The 23,271-nt window shown below is 42.1% G+C and overlaps 1 protein-coding gene across 8 annotated transcripts in view; it reads right to left on the minus strand.

The window, feature by feature from the left end:
• Positions 1-23,271, minus strand: part of LOC128704930 (unc-112-related protein) — a 452,607-nt gene that overhangs the window by 338,922 nt on the left and 90,414 nt on the right. For 7 of the 8 annotated variants that reach the window (XM_070104378.1, XM_070104383.1, XM_070104384.1 and 4 more), the window contains exon 2: positions 15,785-16,151. The exons of the other annotated variant lie outside the window; for it this stretch is intronic. In XM_070104378.1, coding sequence (XP_069960479.1) covers positions 15,785-15,926 — 142 coding nt within the window. In that variant the 5' untranslated portion in view covers positions 15,927-16,151. The remainder of the gene's footprint in view (positions 1-15,784; positions 16,152-23,271) is intronic. 8 annotated transcript variants of the gene reach the window in all.

Below are 23,271 nucleotides of genomic sequence, written 5' to 3' on the forward strand. Positions count from 1 at the left end.
AGATTCTGGAAGTAACCGTCTTACATGATCTACTGGACAATTTATGCTGCCTGATACTAGAACTCTCAGGTAACTGGATATGCTTTGTTTTTAGTCTACTAGAGGTGATATCCTTCATTAGGATGGCTTTAACAATGGGCAGAGGAATGCCCAGCTGTAAATACACCTCCAGCCTGTCAAAAGCACCTAGCTTCGTTATCATTCAACATACGAGGTGCCATCCAGACAAGACTGTCCTGAGCACTATTCAGGTCATTTTTAATGTATATTACCACGTTCCTGGTGTTTCATAATATGGACTCTCGCCTACTTGAGCTTCAGTGCAGCCTGTGTTGCACACAGCCAATTATTCAGTCTGATGCTAGTCTTTATATACTTATTACGTTTGTGTATTCTGAAGGTCGCTGTAGTGTGACCTGTAGTCTGCTGAAATGATCCATCAGTGTAAGCATGGTGCTCATTGGGCAGCAAGGATCTATTTACGAAGCTGGTTTCTTTCACTGCTGTCTTAAGGTAAGGATGTCGTTGAGCTGGTGTGTCAGTGACACTATCTGGCATGTTGTCGGAATGAAACAGCACATCTCTGAGCCAAGCTGGCGACATTGGATCCTTCATGATCTTAGCACAGAAGATTGCGTTTATCTGTACTATTCTCTCATACTGAGTAAGCAGCTTCAGTTCTTTCCGCATTTTAATGATTCCAGTGCACATTAGAGCACTACGAATTATCCTCACGGACTTGTTCTGGATTGCTTCACAATTGTCGGGCAGTGTGAAAAGTTAAATGAGCGTAGAATGATAATGAAAGAGATTTGATGAATAGCAGACTGTTAGTTGTAGACACTGGGAGATAAGATTTTGGTCCTGTCTGTGGATATACCAAGACCACAGTCAATACTGCTATCGACCAAGGCGATATGCAAAGATGCATATATCATATCTGAAGGATGTTTTCGGGGTCAACTCCTCCGCGACCCGGTTAGTGATCAGGCCTACAGGTTGATTAAGGCTTTATCAATTGTTACTGTTGGCTGCACGCATTCCAACGTACGAACCACTGCCCAGCTAGTCAGGAACTGACACGAGGAATCTGTCAAGTTCCCTCTTGAAGACAGCCAGAGGTTTGCTAGTAATTTTCCTTATACGCGAAAGGAAGGCGTTGAAAAGTCGGAAACCTGACACACCTCGAGTTCTCCCTTAATGTGCTCGTCGAGTCCCTGCTTTTTATTGTAGGTACTTAGCACCATCTGCCACGTCTCTTCTTAACATACGGAGTTATTCTGATGTGCAGGTTAGGGACCAGTCCCTCCAGGATTCTCAAGGTATAAATTATTATGTACCTTCCTCGCCTACGTTCCAAGGAACACAGAAGGGACTTCAAGCATTCCCAGTAGCTCAGATGTTTTACTGAATGCATACAGGCAGTGAAAGGTCTCTGCAGGTTCTCTAGCTCAGCAATCTCGCCTGCCTTGAAGAGGACCATCAGTAGTAATACAGCAGAATTCCAGCCGCCTGGAGAGAACAAGTGACTTCAAGAGTATCATCACTGGCTCACCACCACCTGTCAGCTCTAATTATCCAGACTATCATTTTCCTTGCGGTAGCAATAGCAACATTGTTGTGAACCTTGAAACTGAGATCTTTGGCCATCATCGCAAGTTTCACACATGCAATTTTCGCTGTATTGAATTATTTGAGTTTGTCTTGTATTTCATTCGTTTTATTTCCTCCATTCTTCCATTGTTGCATCGCTATGTTCACTTGTCGATTCGCGGGGGCTAACCCCTCCCCCCTTCCAGTTTCAAACATGTTTAGAAAATTTGATAATTTTCGTGTGGAAGCGCCAAGTCCGTAAGGCTCATACCACTGAGAAATGGGATGCAATAAGGCTTGATCCGAGGAAAGGGAGTGAGCCTCCAACTGTTAGGATTAAGAAACGTGGAGCAGCACCAAGGCGTTCATTCCCCCTCGTGTGATAACAAGTCTGGTAAACATATTAGTAAGCTTGTCAAGGTGACCCCGCCAGTGTTGACCCTGCCAGCGTGACCCCGCCAGTTTACCCTGCCAGCGTGACCCCGCCAGTGTTTACCCTGCCAGCGTGACCCCGCCAGTGTTTACCCTGCCAGCGTGACCCCGCCAGTGTTTACCCTGCCAGCGTGACCCCGCCAGTGTTTACCCTGCCAGCGTGACCCCGCCAGTGTTTACCCTGCCAGCGTGACCCCGCCAGTGTTTACCCTGCCAGCGTGACCCCGCCAGTGTTTACCCTGCCAGCGTGACCCCGCCAGTGTTTACCCTGCCAGCGTGACCCCGCCAGTGTTTACCCTGCCAGCGTGACCCCGCCAGTGTTTACCCTGCCAGCGTGACCCCGCCAGTGTTTACCCTGCCAGCGTGACCCCGCCAGTGTTTACCCTGCCAGCGTGACCCCGCCAGTGTTTACCCTGCCAGCGTGACCCCGCCAGTGTTTACCCTGCCAGCGTGACCCCGCCAGTGTTTACCCTGCCAGCGTGACCCCGCCAGTGTTTACCCTGCCAGCGTGACCCCGCCAGTGTTTACCCTGCCAGCGTGACCCCGCCAGTGTTTACCCTGCCAGCGTGACCCCGCCAGTGTTTACCCTGCCAGTGTGACCCCGCCAGTGTTTACCCTGCCCTTTATTTACCCCGCCAGTGTTTACCCTGCCAGCGTGACCCCGCCAGTGTTTACCCTGCCAGCGTGATCCCGCCAGTTTACCCTGCCAGCGTGATCCCGCCAGTGTTTACCCTGCCAGCGTGACCCCGCCAGTGTTTACCCTGCCCTTTATTTACCCCACCAGTGTTTACCCTGCCAGCGTGACCCCGCCAGTGTTTACCCTGCCAGCGTGACCCCGCCAGTGTTTACCCTGCCAGCGTGACCCCGCCAGTGTTTACCCTGCCAGCGTGACCCCGCCAGTGTTTACCCTGCCAGCGTGACCCCGCCAGTGTTTACCCTGCCAGGGTGACCCCGCCAGTGTTTACCCTGCCCTTTATTTACCCCGCCAGTGTTTACCCTGCCCTTTATTTACCCCGCCAGTGTTTACCCTGCCAGCGTGACCCCGCCAGTGTTTACCCTGCCCTTTATTTACCCCGCCAGTGTTTACCCTGCCAGCGTGATCCCGCCAGTTTACCCTGCCAGCGTGATCCCGCCAGTGTTTACCCTGCCAGCGTGACCCCGCCAGTGTTTACCCTGCCCTTTATTTACCCTGCCAGCGTGACCCCGCCAATGTTTACCCTGCCCTTTATTTACCCTGCCAGTATGACCCCGCCAGTGTTTACCCTGCCAGCGTGACCCCGCCAGTGTGACCCCGCCAGTGTTTACCCTGCCAGTGTGACCCCGCCAGTGTTTACCCTGCCCTTTATTTACCCCGCCAGTGTTTACCCTGCCAGCGTGACCCCGCCAGTGTTTATTCTGCCAGCGTGACCCCGCCAGTGTTTACCCTGCCAGCGTGACCCCGCAAGTGTTTACCCTGCCAGCGTGACCCCGCAAGTGTTTACCCTGCCAGCGTGACCCCGCAAGTGTTTACCCTGCCAGCGTGACCCCGCCAGTGTTTACCCTGCCAGCGTGACCCCGCCAGTGTTTACCCTGCCAGCGTGACCCCGCCAGTGTTTACCCTGCCAGCGTGACCCCGCCAGTGTTTACCCTGCCAGCGTGACCCCGCAAATGTTTACCCTGCCCTTTATTTACCCTGCCAGTATGACCCCGTCCTTTATTTACCCTGCCAGCGTGACCCCGCCAGTGTTTACCCTGCCAGTGTTTACCCTGCCAGTGTGACCCCGCCAGTGTTTACCCTGCCAGCGTGACCTCGCCAGTGTTTACCCTGCCCTTTATTTACCCCGCCAGTGTTTACCCTGCCAGCGTGACCCCGCCAGTGTTTACCCTGCCCTTTATTTACCCCGCCAGTGTTTACCCTGCCAGCGTGACCCCGCCAGTGTTTACCCTGCCCTTTATTTACCCCACCAGTGTTTACCCTGCCAGCGTGACCCCGCCAGTGTTTACCCTGCCAGCGTGACCCCGCCAGTGTTTACCCTGCCAGCGTGACCCCGCCAGTGTTTACCCTGCCAGCGTGATCCCGCCAGTGTTTACCCTGCCAGCGTGATCCCGCCAGTGTTTACCCTGCCAGCGTGATCCCGCCAGTGTTTACCCTGCCAGCGTGATCCCGCCAGTGTTTACCCTGCCAGCGTGATCCCGCCAGTGTTTACCCTGCCAGCGTGACCCCGCCAGTGTTTACCCTGCCAGCGTGACCCCGCCAGTGTTTACCCTGCCAGCGTGACCCCGCCAGTGTTTACCCTGCCAGCGTGACCCCGCCAGTGTTTACCCTGCCAGCGTGACCCCGCCAGTGTTTACCCTGCCAGCGTGACCCCGCCAGTGTTTACCCTGCCAGCGTGACCCCGCCAGTGTTTACCCTGCCAGCGTGACCCCGCCAGTGTTTACCCTGCCAGCGTGACCCCACCAGTGTTTACCCTGCCAGCGTGACCCCGCCAGTGTTTACCCAGCCAGCGTGACCCCGCCAGTGTTTACCCTGCCAGGGTGATCCCACCACTAGCCAGCCCCCAGCACACCACCACGTCAATAAGTATTATGTAAAGTGGGAGAGGAAGAGCTTAAAGTGAGTTGGGAAGGAAGAGCTTTAAATGGGCTGGGAAGGAAGAGCTTTAAATGGGCTGGGAAGGAAGAGCTTTAAATTAGCTGGGAAGGAAGAGTTTTTAATGAGCAGCGAATGTTGAGCATAAAGCTAGGAAATAAGAGTTTAAAGTGAGCTGGGAAGAGCTTAAAATGAGCTGGGAAGGAAGAGCTTAAAATAAGCTGGGAAGGAAGAGCTTAAAGTAAGCTGGGAAGTAAGAGTTTAAAGTGAGCTGGGAAGGGATGGGAGAGTATAACGGGTGTGCTGGAGCCAGGAAGGAGTCGACCCATTAACCTCTTACCTCCACATGCCACCTTCAATATATTTAATGCACCTCTCTTGACTCTCTCGCTACCACCTTCTCCTCCAAGACTTTCCGCCGCTTCAGGAATACATTACCATACTACTCTTCCCCCACTACCTTCCTTCGATTTTAATATTTATCTGCTATAACTGGGATGGTAACCTGTCTTGATGGTAACCTGTCTTGATGGTAACCTGTATTGACGGTAGCCTGTCTTGATGGTAACCTATCTTGATGGTAACCTGTCCTGATGGTAGCCTGTCTTGACGGTAACCTGTCATGACGGTAACCTGTCTTGATGGTAACCTGTCTTGACGGTAATCTGGCATGACGGTAACCTGTCTTGACGGTAACCTGTCTTGACGGTAACCTGTCTTGATGGTAACCTGTATTGACGATAGCCTGTATTGACGATAGCCTGTCTTGACGGTAACCTGTCTTGACGGTAACCTGTCTTGATGGTAACCTGTCTTGACGGTAACCTGTATTGACGGTAACCTGTATTGACGATAGCCTGTCTTGACGGTAACCTGTCTTGATGGTAACCTGTCTTGACGGTAACCTGTCTTGACGGTAACCTGTCTTGATGGTAACCTGTCTTGACGGTAACCTGTCTTGACGGTAACCTGTCTTGACGGTAACCTGTCTTGACGGTAACCTGTCTTGACGGTAACCTGTCTTGACGGTAACCTGTCTTGACGGTAACCTGTCTTAATGGTAACCTGTCTTGATGGTAACCTGTCATGACGGTAACCTGTATTGACGATAGCCTGTCTTGACGGTAACCTGTCTTGACGGTAACCTGTCTTGACGGTAACCTGTCTTGACGGTAACCTGTCTTGATGGTAACCTGTCTTGATGGTAACCCCTCTCTCTGATGCCAATGTTAAGAAATTGACGTTGGTAACCTCAAGAAAATGAACGTAGTAAAATGTCTATACTTCTCTTAGCCCCAGTACATATCGGTGGGTCGTGGTGCTTGTGTTGTATGGTGTGACGCAGTTAAGTCTGGTGTTTGTGGAGCTACTTATGAGAAGGAGATCAACACAAAGGTTGTGGAAAGGATGTGTGAGGACAGCTGTGTCAGGATGATCGTCACATCCTCTCCACCAGCATCTTTACCAACACCATCACTTCTGACTCTAATGCCACAAGTAGGTAGCTCGCAGCTGAGTGGTAGCGCCTCGGGCTTATAATCCAAGGACCCAGGTTCAATCCTGGGCGGGTTGAAAAGTATAAGCAAGTCTCTTTACACTCGTTCGCCACTGTTAACCTAGCAGTAAATAGGTACCAGGGTGTTAGTCGACTGCTGTTGGTAAAATCCTGGGAGGTTATAGTACACCTTTAATAGGTTTCAAGAGTTGTCCTACTCCCGCAGTCCGGCCCTGGGCCAGACTTGTCTAGTACTTGCCTAGTCAACCAGACTGTTGTTGCTGGCGGGCAATGACCCACATACCCATCAATGTCTTGGTGATCCGGCACTTAAGATACGATTAGACTTTGAAATGACCTGAGGTAGGATAACATCACTCAGGTTGTAAAGTGAATGGTAAACAAAACCTCCCTGAAGCTCTCACACATCCTTAACTAAGAGTGCTCACTCCATCATATATACTCTCCATATTACTCTTTCTACATCTTAATCACATCACAAGTGCATACAATGCAACTAGCAACAGCGAGGCCACGTCGTACATAACAAGCATTGTATGCATTTACCATTCAACGTAACCCGCCTATGTAATTATTTATGCTGTTGGTCATTAATGTTTACACTACGTAAATTTCATTTAACTTTAAGCAACGTAACCTAAAATAAAACTTCTGTAGTTCAGAGAGATTAATCGGAAATATGTAGCAGCACAGTTAATAAAATATGATAAAAAAAAATATGATGTATTATGAAAAGTTATGGGGGAGAGGGGAGTTGCCTCCTACAGGTATAGTACCACCAGTGTCACTGACTTTATAAGGGATATGGTTGTAAGCAGTAGAGCGCGGCGCCCACCACTCATACATGGCAGTGGTTACCACACCTCCCTACCTTCTGATGCTTCCGGAAACGAAAAAAATTTACACTTGAACATTTGGGTATTCTTCTCTATTGTGTTCTACATTCTTCCTTTATGTCCTTGAGTTTGTACTGATAAAGCCACCGGTTGGTGAAACGTTTACAAATAAAGATACCCAGATGTTGCATATGTGTCTAATTCATCATGTCGGTACTGCATACCTTCATGTACAACTTCCGGAAATCAACGCTTCCGCGGCCTTGTCCAACGCCAGGCCTCCTAGCCGATGTCATGGTCAGTCAGGCTGTTAATGTTCGTGACGCATATTAACATATTATGGCAGACAGTTCCACGTAGGCACCACGGCTCTCGGGAACAGTTTGAAGGATCTTCTCACGTTCCAGCTTGAAGACAGGAGTCTGCTGGTAATTTCCCTTATATCTGAAGGGGTTAAAAATATTATTATAATCAAAGGGGAAGCGCTAAACCCGTAGGATTACACAGCGCCTGTGGGAGGATGTGGAAGGTATTCAGGTTTAATTCAGGGAACTGGAGCACAGATCAAATTCCCTAGATCAAGAGCCTCTCACCAGCATCAAGGAACCTTCCTTGAGGGGGGGGGGATTTAAAGAGTTAGATCTCTAATGAAAAACGGGTACTTTTGTACCTCTGCTTTTCAGTGAAGATTTGCTATCTACCGTGAATTCCGCTCTTGTAAGGAATTATTCAGGTTCACACACATTTGAAATTATTCCGCCAAGTATATTGAGAATGTGTATTAAAGTACTGTACATTTTTCTGGCCTGTTCTCCAACATGACACCTCCGCTACCTCTAGCCGCTGTGTTGCTGCAACATTCAAACCCATCTCACACCCACATAAAAGTGTTGGTACCACTATACTCTGGCACAGTCCCTCATTTTAAGCGTTCCAAGTATTTCAGATGTTTCAATTGATGCGGGTAGTGAAAGTTCTCTGTGTATTCTCCAAGTCTGTGGCTCACTTACCTCAAAACGGACTTTACAGCAATGTTCCAAGTATAAGGTGTGTCAATACCGACAAACTATGCAATAAAGACACGCATGCAACACTTAACACATTTATTAGGCAACATTTCCCAATAAAAACCTAGGTGTTGTTTACTAGTTTTAATATCATTACAATATTTCAGGAAGAATTTGGGAGGGTATGTAAAAGAAGGAAATCAGAAGTGAATATAGGAAAGAGAAAGGTGATGAGGGTAACAAAAATTTAGGTAATGAAAGATTTTATATCAAATTGGAAGAAATAAGTATGGAGGTAGTGAATGTGCTCAGATATTTGGGAGTGGACTTGTCGACAGACAGGTTTATGTATGAAAGACGAGATGAACCACAGGACTCGTAAGGGGAAAGAGGTGGTGGTGCGTCGGAGCCTCTGTAGACACAAAGAACATTATCCATGGAGGCAAATGGGGTTATGTATGAGACTGTAGTGGTACCCACACTCTTATGTGGGTGTGAAGCATGGGTGGTGACTGTTGCAGTGAAGAGAAGGCTGGAGGCAGTGGAGATGTCATGTCTGAGGGAAATGTGTGGTGTGAATATTATGAAGATAATTATATAATTCGTAGTTTGGAGATTAGGAAGAGGTGCTGGGTTACCAAAACTATTATCCAGAGAGCTGAGGGGCTGTTGAGATAGTTTGGACATTTAGAGAGGATGGAGAAAAACAGGATGATTTAGAGGATGTATAAATCTGTAGTGGAGGGAAGGCAGGGTAGGGGGCCACCCTTGGAAAGGTTGGAGGGAGGGGAAAGATTTTTGTATGCGAGGAGCTTGGACAACCAGCATGCATATGTGAGCGTGCTAGATAGGAGTGGAGGCAAGTGGTGTTATGATTTGAGGGGCTGTTGGAGTGTGAACAAGATAACATTTATAAAGATTCAGGGAAACCGGTTAGCCAGACTCGAGTCCTGGTGGTGTGAAGTACAGTGCTTGCACCCTGAAGGAGGGGCGGGGCACCTGAACTGTAATATTAAAGCGCCTTTGGCAATACAATGATGGAGTGAGTGATGGTAATTGTGTTTCTTCTTTTTTAGGTTACCCTACGTCGGTGGGAGACGGCCGGTGCCTTTAAAAAAAAATCATCTAGTGTGTAAATATACTAAATTTAAGAGTATCACTTGTTTAGCATCTAATGTTGTGAGGGTCATTAGCCAGTCATCTTCCTTGTAGTTATAACTTAATGCTAACTTAAGAGTAGTACTAATCTGAAGCTAACTTCAACTACTTAACATTGATAAGCTTAGTTGCCTGTTGATAAGTTTACAAGATTGTTAAATGTAACAAAACTTTGTCTTCTTTTATAATATCAACATTAAGACGTGGAGAAAGTAACATACTACACTAATAAGTCAATGAAGGGGAAGGCATGACTGACACAAGAGGTGAAAGAGTATGCAAGATGCTTCAAGTAGGACAATCGAGAGGAGATTCTTAAATTTGACATCTATAATCTATCTTCATGAATCACGTCAGAATAAGAAGCTTTTGACAGTATATTCGAGGAAGTTAGCAGATGGGTAATTTTTAAAGGCTTCTGACAGCGAGTTTCATATTTTTTTAACCTTTTATATGAATGGAGTTCGAGGTTAGGATGAATGGAATACGCGGAATGTCAAATAGGTATGTATTCATTTCTTGTTTTGCGTCTATACATTGTTACAGCATTAGCTTCGAGTCACGATTTGTATCCGTGTTATCTGTACATATAATATGCACAGTAGTAAGTGCGGATGTTTTGTGTGCTGATTAATTTTAAATTTCTGCATAGCTTGGCGGGGGGTGGGGCAGCGATTGTTACCTGGAATCAGAATCAGTGATCATTCTAACAGCAGACATATGTTGAGTCACTGCAGGTTTTACATTTACTGCTTTTAGATCCCCATGCAGATATACCATAGGTGAGGTAAGAATAGATTAAGGAATAATACAGAATGAGTAATGATGTATGAGGTACATCATTGTACATTATTGTCGGTAATTCCACCTAAATTAGTACACTATGTCGTAAAGGTCAGAAGCCGGGTAGTGCATATGTTGTAATTCCACGTGTTAAGCAATTTTTCTCATAAGCATTATTTGATGGATACTAATAGATGTGTAATGTCAGTGCTCTTGGTCTATAGTTTCGTGTGCGCTTTCAGGCCACCATCGACTCTGATATATGAAATATAAATAAAAATGAGCGCTACCGTAGGCCTACTTGGCTATAGTGGTCAGTTCCAACTCACCCAACCCCTCCCACTAATTATTTCTGCAGTCTACCCTTAGCAGTATATTTCACTGATTTATAACTACTGTCATTGCCACGGCTACCTCAACACTCAAACCAACATACATTTAGCTATCCATCGGCGGCCAGTACTAACTCATCTTCTAATCCTTAATAACACATCCTCCACCCACGACTAGAAGATACTATTACCTAGTAGAATTCCTTGTTATTTTTCATCAGTTCGCCTTTTGACTGAAATATTCTCGTCTTAGGCTACTGCTCTAATATTCTCCTGCCATACAAAACGCGTCATGCTCCTTAACATTCTCAATGTCTACAACTATGCCATAACTAGAGAGCAGAGAGCCATGATGTTGACAAAACATTGTGAGTAGCACAAATACACACAGATGTCCCTCAGTGAGCCTCCAGCCGTGACTAAGCGTCTGGCAATGGGTGATTGCTTAAGCTATCTCTAACCACAACATCGCCAACATGAGAGAGATTAACAAAAAAAAAAAAAATACTGACCCCTTTATATTCTTCATTTACAAAGCGAGAGATTAAAATTCTACACTGTAATGGCCACTAACTTCAAACTGTATAATCGTTCCATTTTGAAAATTAATCACACAACCGCTCAGCAAATTATAATCTATAACTATGAAGAGATATTCTCATGTTTATTGCACCTACACAAAATCAGGATAACTAACATAAGGTACACGCAAGAAAAATACTGCAGTGCAGTGAAAGCAACGCTAGTATCATGAAAGGAAAATATTCAATGGTAATAACATAAATGATAAATGCAAGAGATTTTAAAATCAGCATAACAATGATGGGAAAAGAGACTCAGATGGCCCACAAGTGGTGGGAATAACTTATCAGTTAACACGATCTTGATTCAGGTGGCATGGATATACACACTGATAGGTATATATATCTCTTGGTATATATACATATAGGGCGTTGATTTTTTAAATTTAGCTTCAGCTATTACAATATTTATTTCTAAATTGAGGTTTTTTGCGGTCACAAAAACCTTCGTACAGTTGATAGACCTTGAGCCTAATAAACTAACTGCTTCAGGCAAAAACTAATGGCACTCCAACCTGTTGATGCTACTACTGCTCTCCCATCCTCCTCCTCAGCTCTCGTCTCGCCATCCACAGCCACAAATTAGTAGTGGTAAAGTAATACATACGTCTGACTATCACGATATAAAAAGCTTCGGACAATTAGGTATAAACTTTGGTAAATGATACCGAAAACTGGCTTAAAATTACACAAACACTAGGTAATTTATTACAAGAACTATATGTATAGTTTATGCATGTTTTAGTGTTTGCTCACGTGCGTTTTTAAACAGAAATGTAAAAAGTTACAGCACACTGTCATACAGGATGTGACTTGCCCAAAGCATGACCTATTGCTCATGCTAAATTTACATTTGATCTTTCTGTGGTTAACAGAAATTATGCAATTTGATGTCTAGTAGCTCAGAGGAATTCATGTACCTAGTCAAATCATGTTTAGGTATTTTAAGAGCTATAACTCATATAATTAGTTATTACACTATCTTTTTTATATTTTCAAGTCAATTTATGGGCCAGCTGCAGATAATCACGGGAAAACAATAGGTAATAGTACAAAATACCCACAAGATGAGACAGACAAATGGACGACGCTTCATCCGCGCAGTGACTTCATCGCTACTAGATAAAAGACCCCGGGTGATATATTTTGATGAGTTTTTCTACTCCCGTAGCCCGGCCTTGAGCCAGGCTCGTGTGGTGCTTGCCTGGTCAACTAGGCTGTTGCTTCTGGTGGTCTGCTGACCCACAGTCATCAAAGCCTGGTTGATCTAGCACCTGGTGAAGATACTTGTCTAATTTAACAGAATTTCTGCCTATTTCTTAGATTATCAACATAGCGGAGATACATAATAGTAACAAAAACCTCTAATAGGTTTATGTTAGAGGCCACTTTTTTATACCGGATAACAAGATGATTTAAGTGTTGACAGGTGTAATTATGTAGGGCCGGCAGCATTCCCTGCCCTCTTATGTCACGCACATCTGGTTTGGTTTCCGGTTGTATATATGTGTACCACCGCTGGCTAGCCAGCTTCCCAAAGGCCCTTCATTGATACAGGCTGACTATCTACTCTGGCATCATCGGGACCTGTAGGTTGCATGATTAGTGATTCTGTCGGATTACAGAGTGGTTAGGTTAGAATACATTTAACCCAACAGCTATCCACCTCATGCTGCCTTTAAAATACCCCATAAATCAGTACAAACTGGTTAACCCGTTCACTGTCGCGACCCCAGCTAGCAAACTTGCTCCCATTGTCGAAGAATTAAAAAAAAATATTCTATCTCACGAAATTATAGACAATCTTTTTCCGAAGGTAACGAAACCAAAAGTACTAATTTTGATGGAAAACTTAGGGAATTATGCTCTCGTAAAGTTAGCAGTCTCGGAGATATTTATGCATCGGCGATTTCGCCCACTTTACACCCTATTTTTGGCTAATTCCATTGTCCGGTCGACCAAACTCATAGCTATTTTGCTAGTATTCCTTCTATTCTGTCGATTGGGAGTACAAGAAATCGCCCATTTACCTATTTCATCTACCCAATAGTGTCAGAAATCGGTAATTGGTCCAATTTCACAAATTTCTGATGCCAATTTCAAGTGTCCAGAATAAACAATGCAAACATTCCTGGCACTAAAATAACATTTTCTCTGTTCAATAGTCATGTCTCCAGGGTCCCTCTTATATTATGGTTGCTTGCATGTCTGAATTCTTATTCACACAAAAAAATTGATTTGCTGTTATGCAGTCTACTGCATTACTGCAATAACTGTGTAAATAATGTCAACCCATTCATGACCGCGTATTAGACCGTCCAGTTGGACAGGTATTGGATGTGTGTCGTGAATTGTTTCCTCTTGAACACCGGCAAAAATCGAGCATTTCCAGTACTTTGAGCTCAAGTTCAAGGAACTTTCCGTTCTCAAACCAATCAAAATCACCTCTATTTCTGTAATATATCTTCCATTCTATGAAATGAGACCAAAAAACCGAGAATACAATCATAAAAACCATACGAAAACACATTGCAAAGTCACTGTTTTACATCAAAAAAAATGGTCGCAGTTTTTTCTCATATGTACTACGTGCTGCAGGATTTTTTTTATATAGTACACACTTACCACATGGACGAATTCTTTCATATCTAGGCTCAAATTTACTGGTCACAGCTTATGAGTGAGCTGAGTTCATGGTGTCATACTACAGGCCCGACAGTGACTTCAAAGTCGTTATACAATGGGACCGACAATGAAAGGGTTAATAAATTTAACCAAACTGAAAAGCTGAAATTTACAACTCAACATCTTCACTTACACATAACCTAAACCACTTCATCAGAACTTGATCTAGTTCTGAAATTTTTCCTTCCTTCACTGTTTTCCTTTCACAGAGTAATTTTTCTTTGTTTCTTTATGTCATCAACTGCCAAAGAGCCAGTATTGCATAATTCACACAAGCTTCTCACAGACACACCGATGTCGAGTTTTTTCAGAAGTTCAACCATATCTTTTATGGACAATGTACGGTGTTCGTGCTTTACACAACGAGAAGCATTTCCTTTATTCACTGGAGCCATGGCTGGGGTTAAAGTGAGCAGGTTATAACAATAAATGGAGAAAAACAAATTTGAATGGCTAGCCTATGTTTTCAAGTGACACCAACAATGTGATTATCAAATGGTATACAATACCGACAGGTTGGTAGATAAGACACATAGGCAACATTTAGGCAACTTTATTTCGAGTCGAAATAAAGTTGCCTAAATGTTGCCTATGTGTCTTATCTACTGACACCAACAATGTTTATGCAGCAAGTAGCGGCAGGTTGGTGAGGCGACCCGGGAAATTTGAAATTACGCTAGCCAAAATTAGTGCCGGATTAGCGATGACCCGCCTGTATTACCTTGCTCACACTCCAATAGCATGTCATGTCTCATAAAATATTCTCTTCACTCTGATCTAAAAGACATGTTTGCTGAATTCCATCTCAACAGGTTTCACACCTAAAGAAATGACACATGTAGCACAACAAACATTTTGCTCTGAAACTTTAGAGTGAAAAGTTGTCAAAGTAAAAAATTTGAAATCTGGGGCTGCTACTGTGAAAAGATCTTTTTCCTGGGCACACTTCTCACGACAATTCTTTCCGATTCTTATATAGCCTACACCAGGGGTGGGCAAACTTTTCAGTGCAGGGGCCACATTAGCCATTTGCGGGAAACGTATTAATGTTCCACAATATTTTTTGGCTTTGAGTAGTAACTTTTTTTTTTAATTTTTACTGACATTTTCTTCCCAAATAACCTGAGTACATAACTTGATCTTGGATGGGCCTCATGAAGCCCGCAAGCCGTAGTTTGCCCACTGCTGGCCTACACAGATGGAGACAAATATAATCCTTTGCATTCATTTTTGTCAGTTTTAAAAGGAATCTGTGGTCTGCATCTGCCTACCCCTCATAATCTTAAAGTGTTAAACCACATTATCACTGGAGGAACTGATGATGTGGTTCACCAAGCAATGTCAGGGTGCCATTTCTCCACTAAAAAACAACTCTTCAAGTTCAACAGTGGAAATTTTGGCATTGCAAACCTTCTCATTTGGTGAAGAAAATTCCTCTGCCAGTTCCTCTTCCTGCTCCTTGAGATCTTGGAGTTGTTTTGAGTTCCTTGCTGTGGACATTTATTAACTCGCATCCTCCTGGTTCACCTCTAACCCCATAGACCCACCTAGGGAGATGATTTCGTGACCCACTAGCTCTGCCTCAAAGTCTCTTCTTGCCACCGAGTCAGGCCACAACTTCCTTCTTAGGGAAACATCTCCCAAGGCTTTAATCAGACTTACACATGAGAGGATGTTGAACTGACTCTTCCAAAAGTCTCTGAGGGCTAGGTCTGTGCCAGAGGTCACTTCAAAGCACTTCTGAAACTAGCAAGGATTTTGACGCCAACTGAATTCTAAACAAGCCAGCATGTTCGGACTCCAGTTTGTTCAAGGTCTGGTACATTCAAACACCAAGGTTCTACTTTATGTCAATTACCCAAGATAATCATCCCCCCTCAAAGCATTTCAACACTCTCCCTTAATACATATGGGAAATTAAGAACAGACCCCTAGCTGTCTTAGGGGAACTGGATAAGTTCTTCAAGTTAGTTCCTGATCAGCTGTGCCATGGCCTACACTGGACTGTGTGCAACCAGCACCAACAGTCTAGATGATCAAGCCATCAACCAGGAAGCCTGATTTGGGACTGTCATGGGGATGGTGACCTCTGAAAGCCATCTGCAGGTAACTCTACCCCTAGTTATGTATTGTACAGTACATAAATTCACCATTGTATCACACTACAGGCATTGTAAGAGAGCAGAGCTTGCTCTATTTCTCATATTAATACTAAATAATTTTATGTGGAACAAGGACAAGCATACATATAACATATACTGCATTTAATAAGCACTTTACAGCAATACTCACCTAATTCCTCAACAAGACGGAGCATAACGCCACCTATGTGCAGATCACTCTTCACTCTGAGGATTCTTTCCACTTGCAAATCTGTGACATGGACGTGTAGCTCCCATGACCCATCCCCGATCTTCTGCCCATCGGCCATCATCTTGCTGGCTGTATTGCTTTTGAAATTACAATGAAAGTACCAGGAGCAACGTGGGAATTCCAAGTAAACTTCAGCAACAATGTGAGTTGTCAAGCACTGTACTCATAATTCAAGCTGTGTTCCACAAGTGGTAGGTTTGGGCAATGCAGCCCACACTATATATAATGTCACTGATCAGCTTAAACCACTTTATTGAGTCAAATTTGGATATACACTACTGTATAACTGAAGAAAGATAATCATTAGTCATAAATCTTAGGTAAATATTACTATCACAAATCTGCCCATGAAATACCCATGTCACTAAAAAACACTTAAATATTTTCCTCAGAGTAAGAACCAAAGTACATATACAGTACGTACTTGATATCATAATATGTCAAGTCATGGATATTTTGAAATACCTTATGTCCAGTTAGGTACAGTACACTAATTTTTCCACTATATGGCATACAGTGATCACTCTGTTATCAGATTACCCTATTTATGGTATACAATACGAACAAGTTGAAGAATATTCCTCATGAGCAACACTTGGATATCTTTATTGGTGAACATTAAAATGGTATAAAATACCGACAGGTTGTTAGGTAAGCCTATTGTGTAGGCGAAACGTTTCGGAATAAAGATACCTAACTGTTGCATATGTGTCTTACCTAACAACATCTTTATTGGTGAAATGTTTTGCCTACTCAACAGGCTCCTTCAGTCAAATACAGGCAAATTTAACACTACATACAGCAGTAATAGCAAAAGTGTTGATGTTATCAGTGTGTCTGCCTGAAATGAACTAATACAATGGCTGGTGCAGAATGTGACATCCAGAGAAGAATAATAAAGTCACTATAGCTACAGAAGACAGAAAAGTTGCTGAATGTGTAGTTTGAGGAGGTAAAAAAGGTTATCCCACTTAGTGCTCAAAAAATAAAGCACAATGTCATATTCTACAATAAATCCGTGTATGAGAAGGAAGTAGAGCATACACAAGTGTGTACATTTAGTATTGGTTTAAAATTTTTAGAAGGGCACAACTGACTTTGAACTGTAAAGCTTAGTGGTATGTCAGCTTATCATGACATAGCAGGAAATTTCCCTTCCGACTTCACAAATTATTCTGAGAGCAGTTACAATCCTGACCAAGAGTTTAATGCTGATGACAGTGTTACGCTGAAAAGGTATGCCATCAAGAATTTACATTAGCAAACAAGAAAAATTTGCACCTGGTTTCAGAGCAGCTAAGGATCACTTCAGCCTGCTTCTCTGTGAAAATGCAACAGGTGATTTCAAGTGCATGCCTCTACTAATTTATCAAGGAGAATCCCCATGCCTTATTTGCCTGTTATTTGGCAGTCTAACAAGGCAACACAGATGACTGAAATGCTGTTTGTTGAATGGTTCAGCCATTACCTTACTCCAGCAGTCAAGATGTATAGTATCTTACATTCAAGGTTCTCTTGGCTCATGATAATACCCATAGTCATCCTGAAATCTTGCAGTCTGAGGACCTAAATATGAATGTTGCTTTTACTACGCAATGTATTTCACTACAGCCACTTGAACAAGGTGTTAAGACATTTAGGTGCCACTGTACATGCAAGATCCTGGAAAAACTTATTGCAGCAGTGGCTGACAGCTCCAACATTGGTGTGCCAGAGTTCAGTCATAAATTTAACATATACATGTGCTTATGCACATAAGATGTCATAAATGCATGCTGGTGTCATTATAACCTGGGTGAATTATTTATGTAGTTTCCCTCATTATATAAGGAGTCAATCCAGGAAATTGCAGCTCTGGCAATGACTGAGACATGAGGATTTTGAAGGTATGAATGAAGACATACATGAACTGTTAGTAAAGGATGATGAACAATCTGTAGAAGAAATGTTCAAGAAACTGAATTCCCACAAAGAAGCAAATAATAATAGAAGATATAGAAGAACCTGTAAACAAGCAGTCATATAATACTGCAAGTTATGTAAGTATTTCCATGTCATTGGTAAGGTTTCATTGAGCAGGATCGTGACACATCTATAAGCACTGCTCTAAGGTGGAGCCTGAAGCTGCTGATTATACATTATTGGCACAAGCTAAAATAAACCAGAGGCACATAACAGAACACTGAAGCCCCTAATACAATAGATACTGACAATGCTACATCCAAATCCACAAGCAATGATAACTACAATCTCGAAACTAGCCACAGGTACAATGTATGGCAAGATAGACTATCATTTTATACAATGTCATATTTAAAAAACAGTGATTCAGCAAATTTTAAGGTGTCTGGATCGGAGCCCTATTTTTTTCCCTACGTTCTTCACTTCATATAACACTTTCAGGTTAAGTCGTAATCGAAGCTATGCCGTAATTTTGCATCTGTCATGTATTGAAAACATCATATATTGCATCTTAATCAATGGTATACTGTAAGTTACACTGACTTTACTTGGTTATGGTATAAATATGGTATATACCTTTTTTTTTTATTCAATTTTTTTAATATTTTGGTCTTCTAAGGCCACATACAATGAATACTTATATTACAATCATTTCAGAGTGTAATACTCCTCAAAACATGGAAATTATTCACATTGCTGGACTTTACTGGATTACCCTGGGTTAAATATACTTATGTGCTTTGTGGCTGAATTCCACTGTTAGCATCATGATACTCCAATAACTCTGGACTGAATAAGCCACCTTTGTGTCACCTGTACACCCTGTTTGCTGGTAGGGAAGCTGGTTGTGAAACAGCAGCTCCTGGTTCATACTAGTAAGTCAGACAAACAGTCATTACCTGAGTAGTTAACCATGATACATTGTGAGGACTCTGCTGGCCTTAGATTTTTTTTCAAATGTATGAAAAGATGGGAGACCCTAAGAGCTATGCTGTCAAAAACATTGTAGATGGCAGATTTGTGGGTACGAAAAATTGTGCGTACTAGTACGTTGGACACAGACAGCATTTGCGTACTTCTGAAATGGAAGAGAATCTTTTTCTAAAGGTAATGACACCAAAGGTAAAAAAAAGTTGATGGGAAACTCATGGAATTACTCAGGCGCAAAGCTAGCAGTCTGAGTGGAACTTACTTATTGGCGATTTTGCCCACTTGAGTTTTTTTTTAAATTAGCTAATTTCAATGCTCCATTCTGTCAAATTTTTAGCTCTTTCACTAGTATGTCTTCTATTCTATCAAATGAGCATAAGAAACTAACCATTCAACTATCAGAACTACCCCATGGCAGTCAATTTTATAAAAAATTAAAAAAAAAATCAAAGTTAAAAATATATAGTAGACTGTCATTTAAGAGTTTATTTGGCACAATTTGGTTTTAGCACGACTGAAAAACTGGCACAATTTTATGCAACACTTAGTAAAATTAGCTTTACACGGTTCCGTTTGTTAGTGCGGGAAAAATTTCCCCAGCTCAAGCTGCCACCTTGTTGTGGTTCAGCACATAAGAATGAGGTAAATATGAGTTTGTGTGATGACCAACTGATTTACTGATTGACTGACTGACTTACTAACTTGTCTGGCTTACTAACTTGTCTGACTGACTAACTTCACTGATTTACTGACTTACTTACTGACTTAATTAACTGACCGACTGACTTACTGACTTAAAGTTAAACTTTTTCATTGAAGAAGACCCTGAAACGGTGTCTAGAGCAGCTGAAGCCCTACTGTCAGTTGTATAATGTACTGCTGGGTAAAACAGAACTGAAAGCCATTACAGAATTTATGCACATTCGAGTACAATCATCGACTTTAGTACCAAAACCTCTACCATCCACCTCAGCCCAATAGGGCCACAGCATAACTCTCCACAATCATCCACAAAGACCAGCACCCACAATTTAGGTAAGAAATACTATTATTTCTGTTGCATTTGTAATCTTAAGCAGTGAAAACTACATAATACATTGCAACAATGAACTACAATTACATATTCACTTTTATTTTTTTAAGATCTGTTGGTCTAAAAAAAGTTGTTTGGCTTTTTGGGGGCCCCCAGGAACATAACCTTATTTTTCCCACAAGTGCTTCAGTTCTTCTAACACAGCTTTACCTAACACGGCGTTTTCAGGAACGTAACTACACCATTAAATGACGGTCTACTGTACTCCAAAATAAACAATGTAGACATTTCAGGCACTAAAATAAAATTTCCTATGTTTATTGATCATCCCCAGGCTTCTCCTATATTATACTTGCCTTTTAGTTTGAATTCACACAAAAACTAAAAAATTTACCCTATTTCTCAGATAATAAAATATAACTAGGAAGATAAGGTAGGAAAAAGAGTTTGTTCAGAATTTTAACCCAGAGGGTTAGCCACCCAGTATAACCTAATAAAGTCAGACCAGGGGGGTGTGATAGGGGTGAAGGGAGGCCTCACCCATCCTCTGGAACATCAGCAAAAATATAATGTTTCTGCTATTTTGAGCCCAATTTCAAGCTGCTTCCAGTCCTCAAACCAATAAAATCATGTCTATTTCAGTAGTATATCTTCCATTTGATCAAATAATAGCAAGAAACAGCTAATAAAACCATAAAACCATCCTATAAAATACCTCAAAGCTCCTATTTTAAACAAAACACAAGGTCAGAGTTTTACTTTCCCATCATGCACCACATGGAGCAGGACTTCTTTTTTTTACAACATGAACACTCACCACACAGACCCATTCTGTCACATCTAGACCAAAATTTACTGCTCATAGCTCATCTGAGTTAGCTGTGCTCAAAACATAGATCTACATGAAGGACCCTGGTATCAATGATGTAGATCTACGTGACAGACACAAGGGTTAATGGTACTAATATATCTTTTTCATACTGGTGCCTAAGATAGGTAGAAAACTTTAACTTCCATAACACAATTATAAAATATATTTAACCCACTTTACTTTGATTTATAGTAATTTATTTTATAATTATTGAAGTTTAAATATTTCTAAGCCCTCTGGACAAAGTTAAAAGTTAAGGTTGAATATTAACCCTTTCAGGGTTGGCAGGCCCTCTCCTAAACTTGTCCAAAGGGTCGAAAATTTTTTGGAAAAAAAATTATTTTTTCTTATGAAAAGATAGAGAATCTTTTCAAAGATCATAATGACACCAAAAGTATGAAATTTGATGGAAAATTTAGACACTTTGAGCCCTATTCTCGGCCAATTCCAGTGTACTAGTCGACAAAAATCATAATCATTTTGCAAGAACCCCATTTTTTCTATCGAATGAGTACAAGAAACCACCCATTTACTGATTTCAACTATCCAATAAAGTGGTCAGAAATTGGCAATTTTGCCAATTTCACACAAATTTCAAAAGATGCCAATTTCCAAATAGGGTCCAGAATAAACAAGACAGGCATTCCTGGCACTAAAATAACATTTCCTCTGTTCATTAGTCACGTCCCCAGGCCCCTCTTACATTTCTTTTGCATTCCACTTTGAATTTTTATTCTCACAAAAAATAGATTTACTGTTATGCAGACTACTGCATTAGTGTAGAAATGGTATAAATAATATCAGCGTACTTGTGAAAGAATATTAGACTCACCAGTTGACGTGTATTGGACGCATGGCATGATTTGTTTACTTTTGAACTTTGGCAAAAATCGAACATTTCTGCTACTTTGAGCTCAATTTCAAGGTACTTTTTGTTGTGAAGCCAATCAAAATCATCTCAATTTCTGTAATATGTCTTCTATTCTATAAAATGAGACCAGGAAAACTATAATGCAACCATAAATACCATACGAAAATACAGTGCAAAGTCGCTGTTTTAAACCAAAAACACGGTCAGTTTTTTTTCTGATTATGCACTGTGTGCTGCAGGATTTTTTTTATACTGTGCACACTGACAACATAGACCCATTCTTTCATATGTAGGCCTACCAGCTTTCTCTCGCTAGATTTGAAGGCGCTAGAATTTACGCGTACTAGTACCTCAATAACCTTGGTGCGTAAGCCGTACTAGTACGTCGGAAACCCTGAAAGGGTTAACTGTAGACTGTAAAGAGCTTTATTCTCTCATTACAACCAGCATACAGGCCTGTCACTGTGATGAGTTATTTACTTTAACATCCTAGGCTATTATCAGGTGTCAAGAGAGAATTGGAAACTACATGCCTGCAGTTTTTGGAAGGTGTGACCTACAGACCTCCTAATCTAGATAATGACTTTGGTAAATTTCTTTGGGATGAAACTGCTAAGGCATCTAAGTAAAAAGACTTCAAAATCGGCCAAATTAATTAGAACAATCTGACACAAAACCTAAAGTCTAGCTATTTTCTAGAAAGTTCAAGATTGTTTTTTTACACCAATCTGTAGCAGAGCCAACTAGAGGATAATTTGCTGGACTTGGTTCTAGCAAACATGGAATCTCTGATAAGATAAGATTTCGTTCGGATTTTTAACCCTGGAGGGTTAGCCACCCAGGATAACCCAAGAAAGTCAGTGCGTCATCGAGGACTGTCTAACTTATTTCCATTGGGGTCCTTAATCTTGTCCCCCAGGATGCGACCCACACCAGTCAACTAACACCAAGGTACCTATTTGCTGCTAGGTGAACAGGACAACAGGTGTATGGAAAAGTGTCGAAATGTTTCCACCCGCCGGGAATCGAACCCGGGCCCTCCGTGTGTGAAGCGGGAGCTTTAGCCACCAGGCCAGGTTAATAAAAAGCTTGAAGGAAGTGATCAGAAATTACAAGGTTTCCAATTTCATGGAGATACCAGCATACAGGTCTCCCTCAACATTCGTGTTTTCCACGTTTGAGGGCTTCGAACATTTGCAAATTCCCAGTCACCCAATCATATTACATATCTTAGAATTGTGGCGGTGGCAGAGTTTGTTTAGAGATAGGACAAGGTAGTCCTTAAATATGACACCAATATCAACTCTACAGCTTATTTATCTATCACAATTCATCCGACATGACATAATAAAGTGTAATAAGTTCACTATTTAGCCATTATATTCCAAAGCTCATTTATTTGATTACCACTTTATTTGTTCACCACAACTTATATTATTCCCATTTATATTATTTTAGCTTTACATAACTACCTTAGTTCATATATTCACAATTGTTAAAGTAATCAAGGTGCTATTCTCAGGTGCTAAAGTATAAAACGTTCACTATTTTGCCATTATATTCCAAAGCTCAATTATTTGATTACCACTTTATTTGTTCACCACAACTTATATTATTCCCGTTTATATTATCTCCCTAATTTTAACTTTAAAGTACTACCTACTATTATATTTCCAAGCTCCATTACTTGATCATCACTATTTGTTCATCACAAATTATTTTAGTCCCTTTTGTATTGT

This window comes from Cherax quadricarinatus, chromosome 91 (genome assembly GCF_038502225.1).
Source record: "Cherax quadricarinatus isolate ZL_2023a chromosome 91, ASM3850222v1, whole genome shotgun sequence".
NCBI lineage: Eukaryota > Metazoa > Arthropoda > Malacostraca > Decapoda > Parastacidae > Cherax > Cherax quadricarinatus.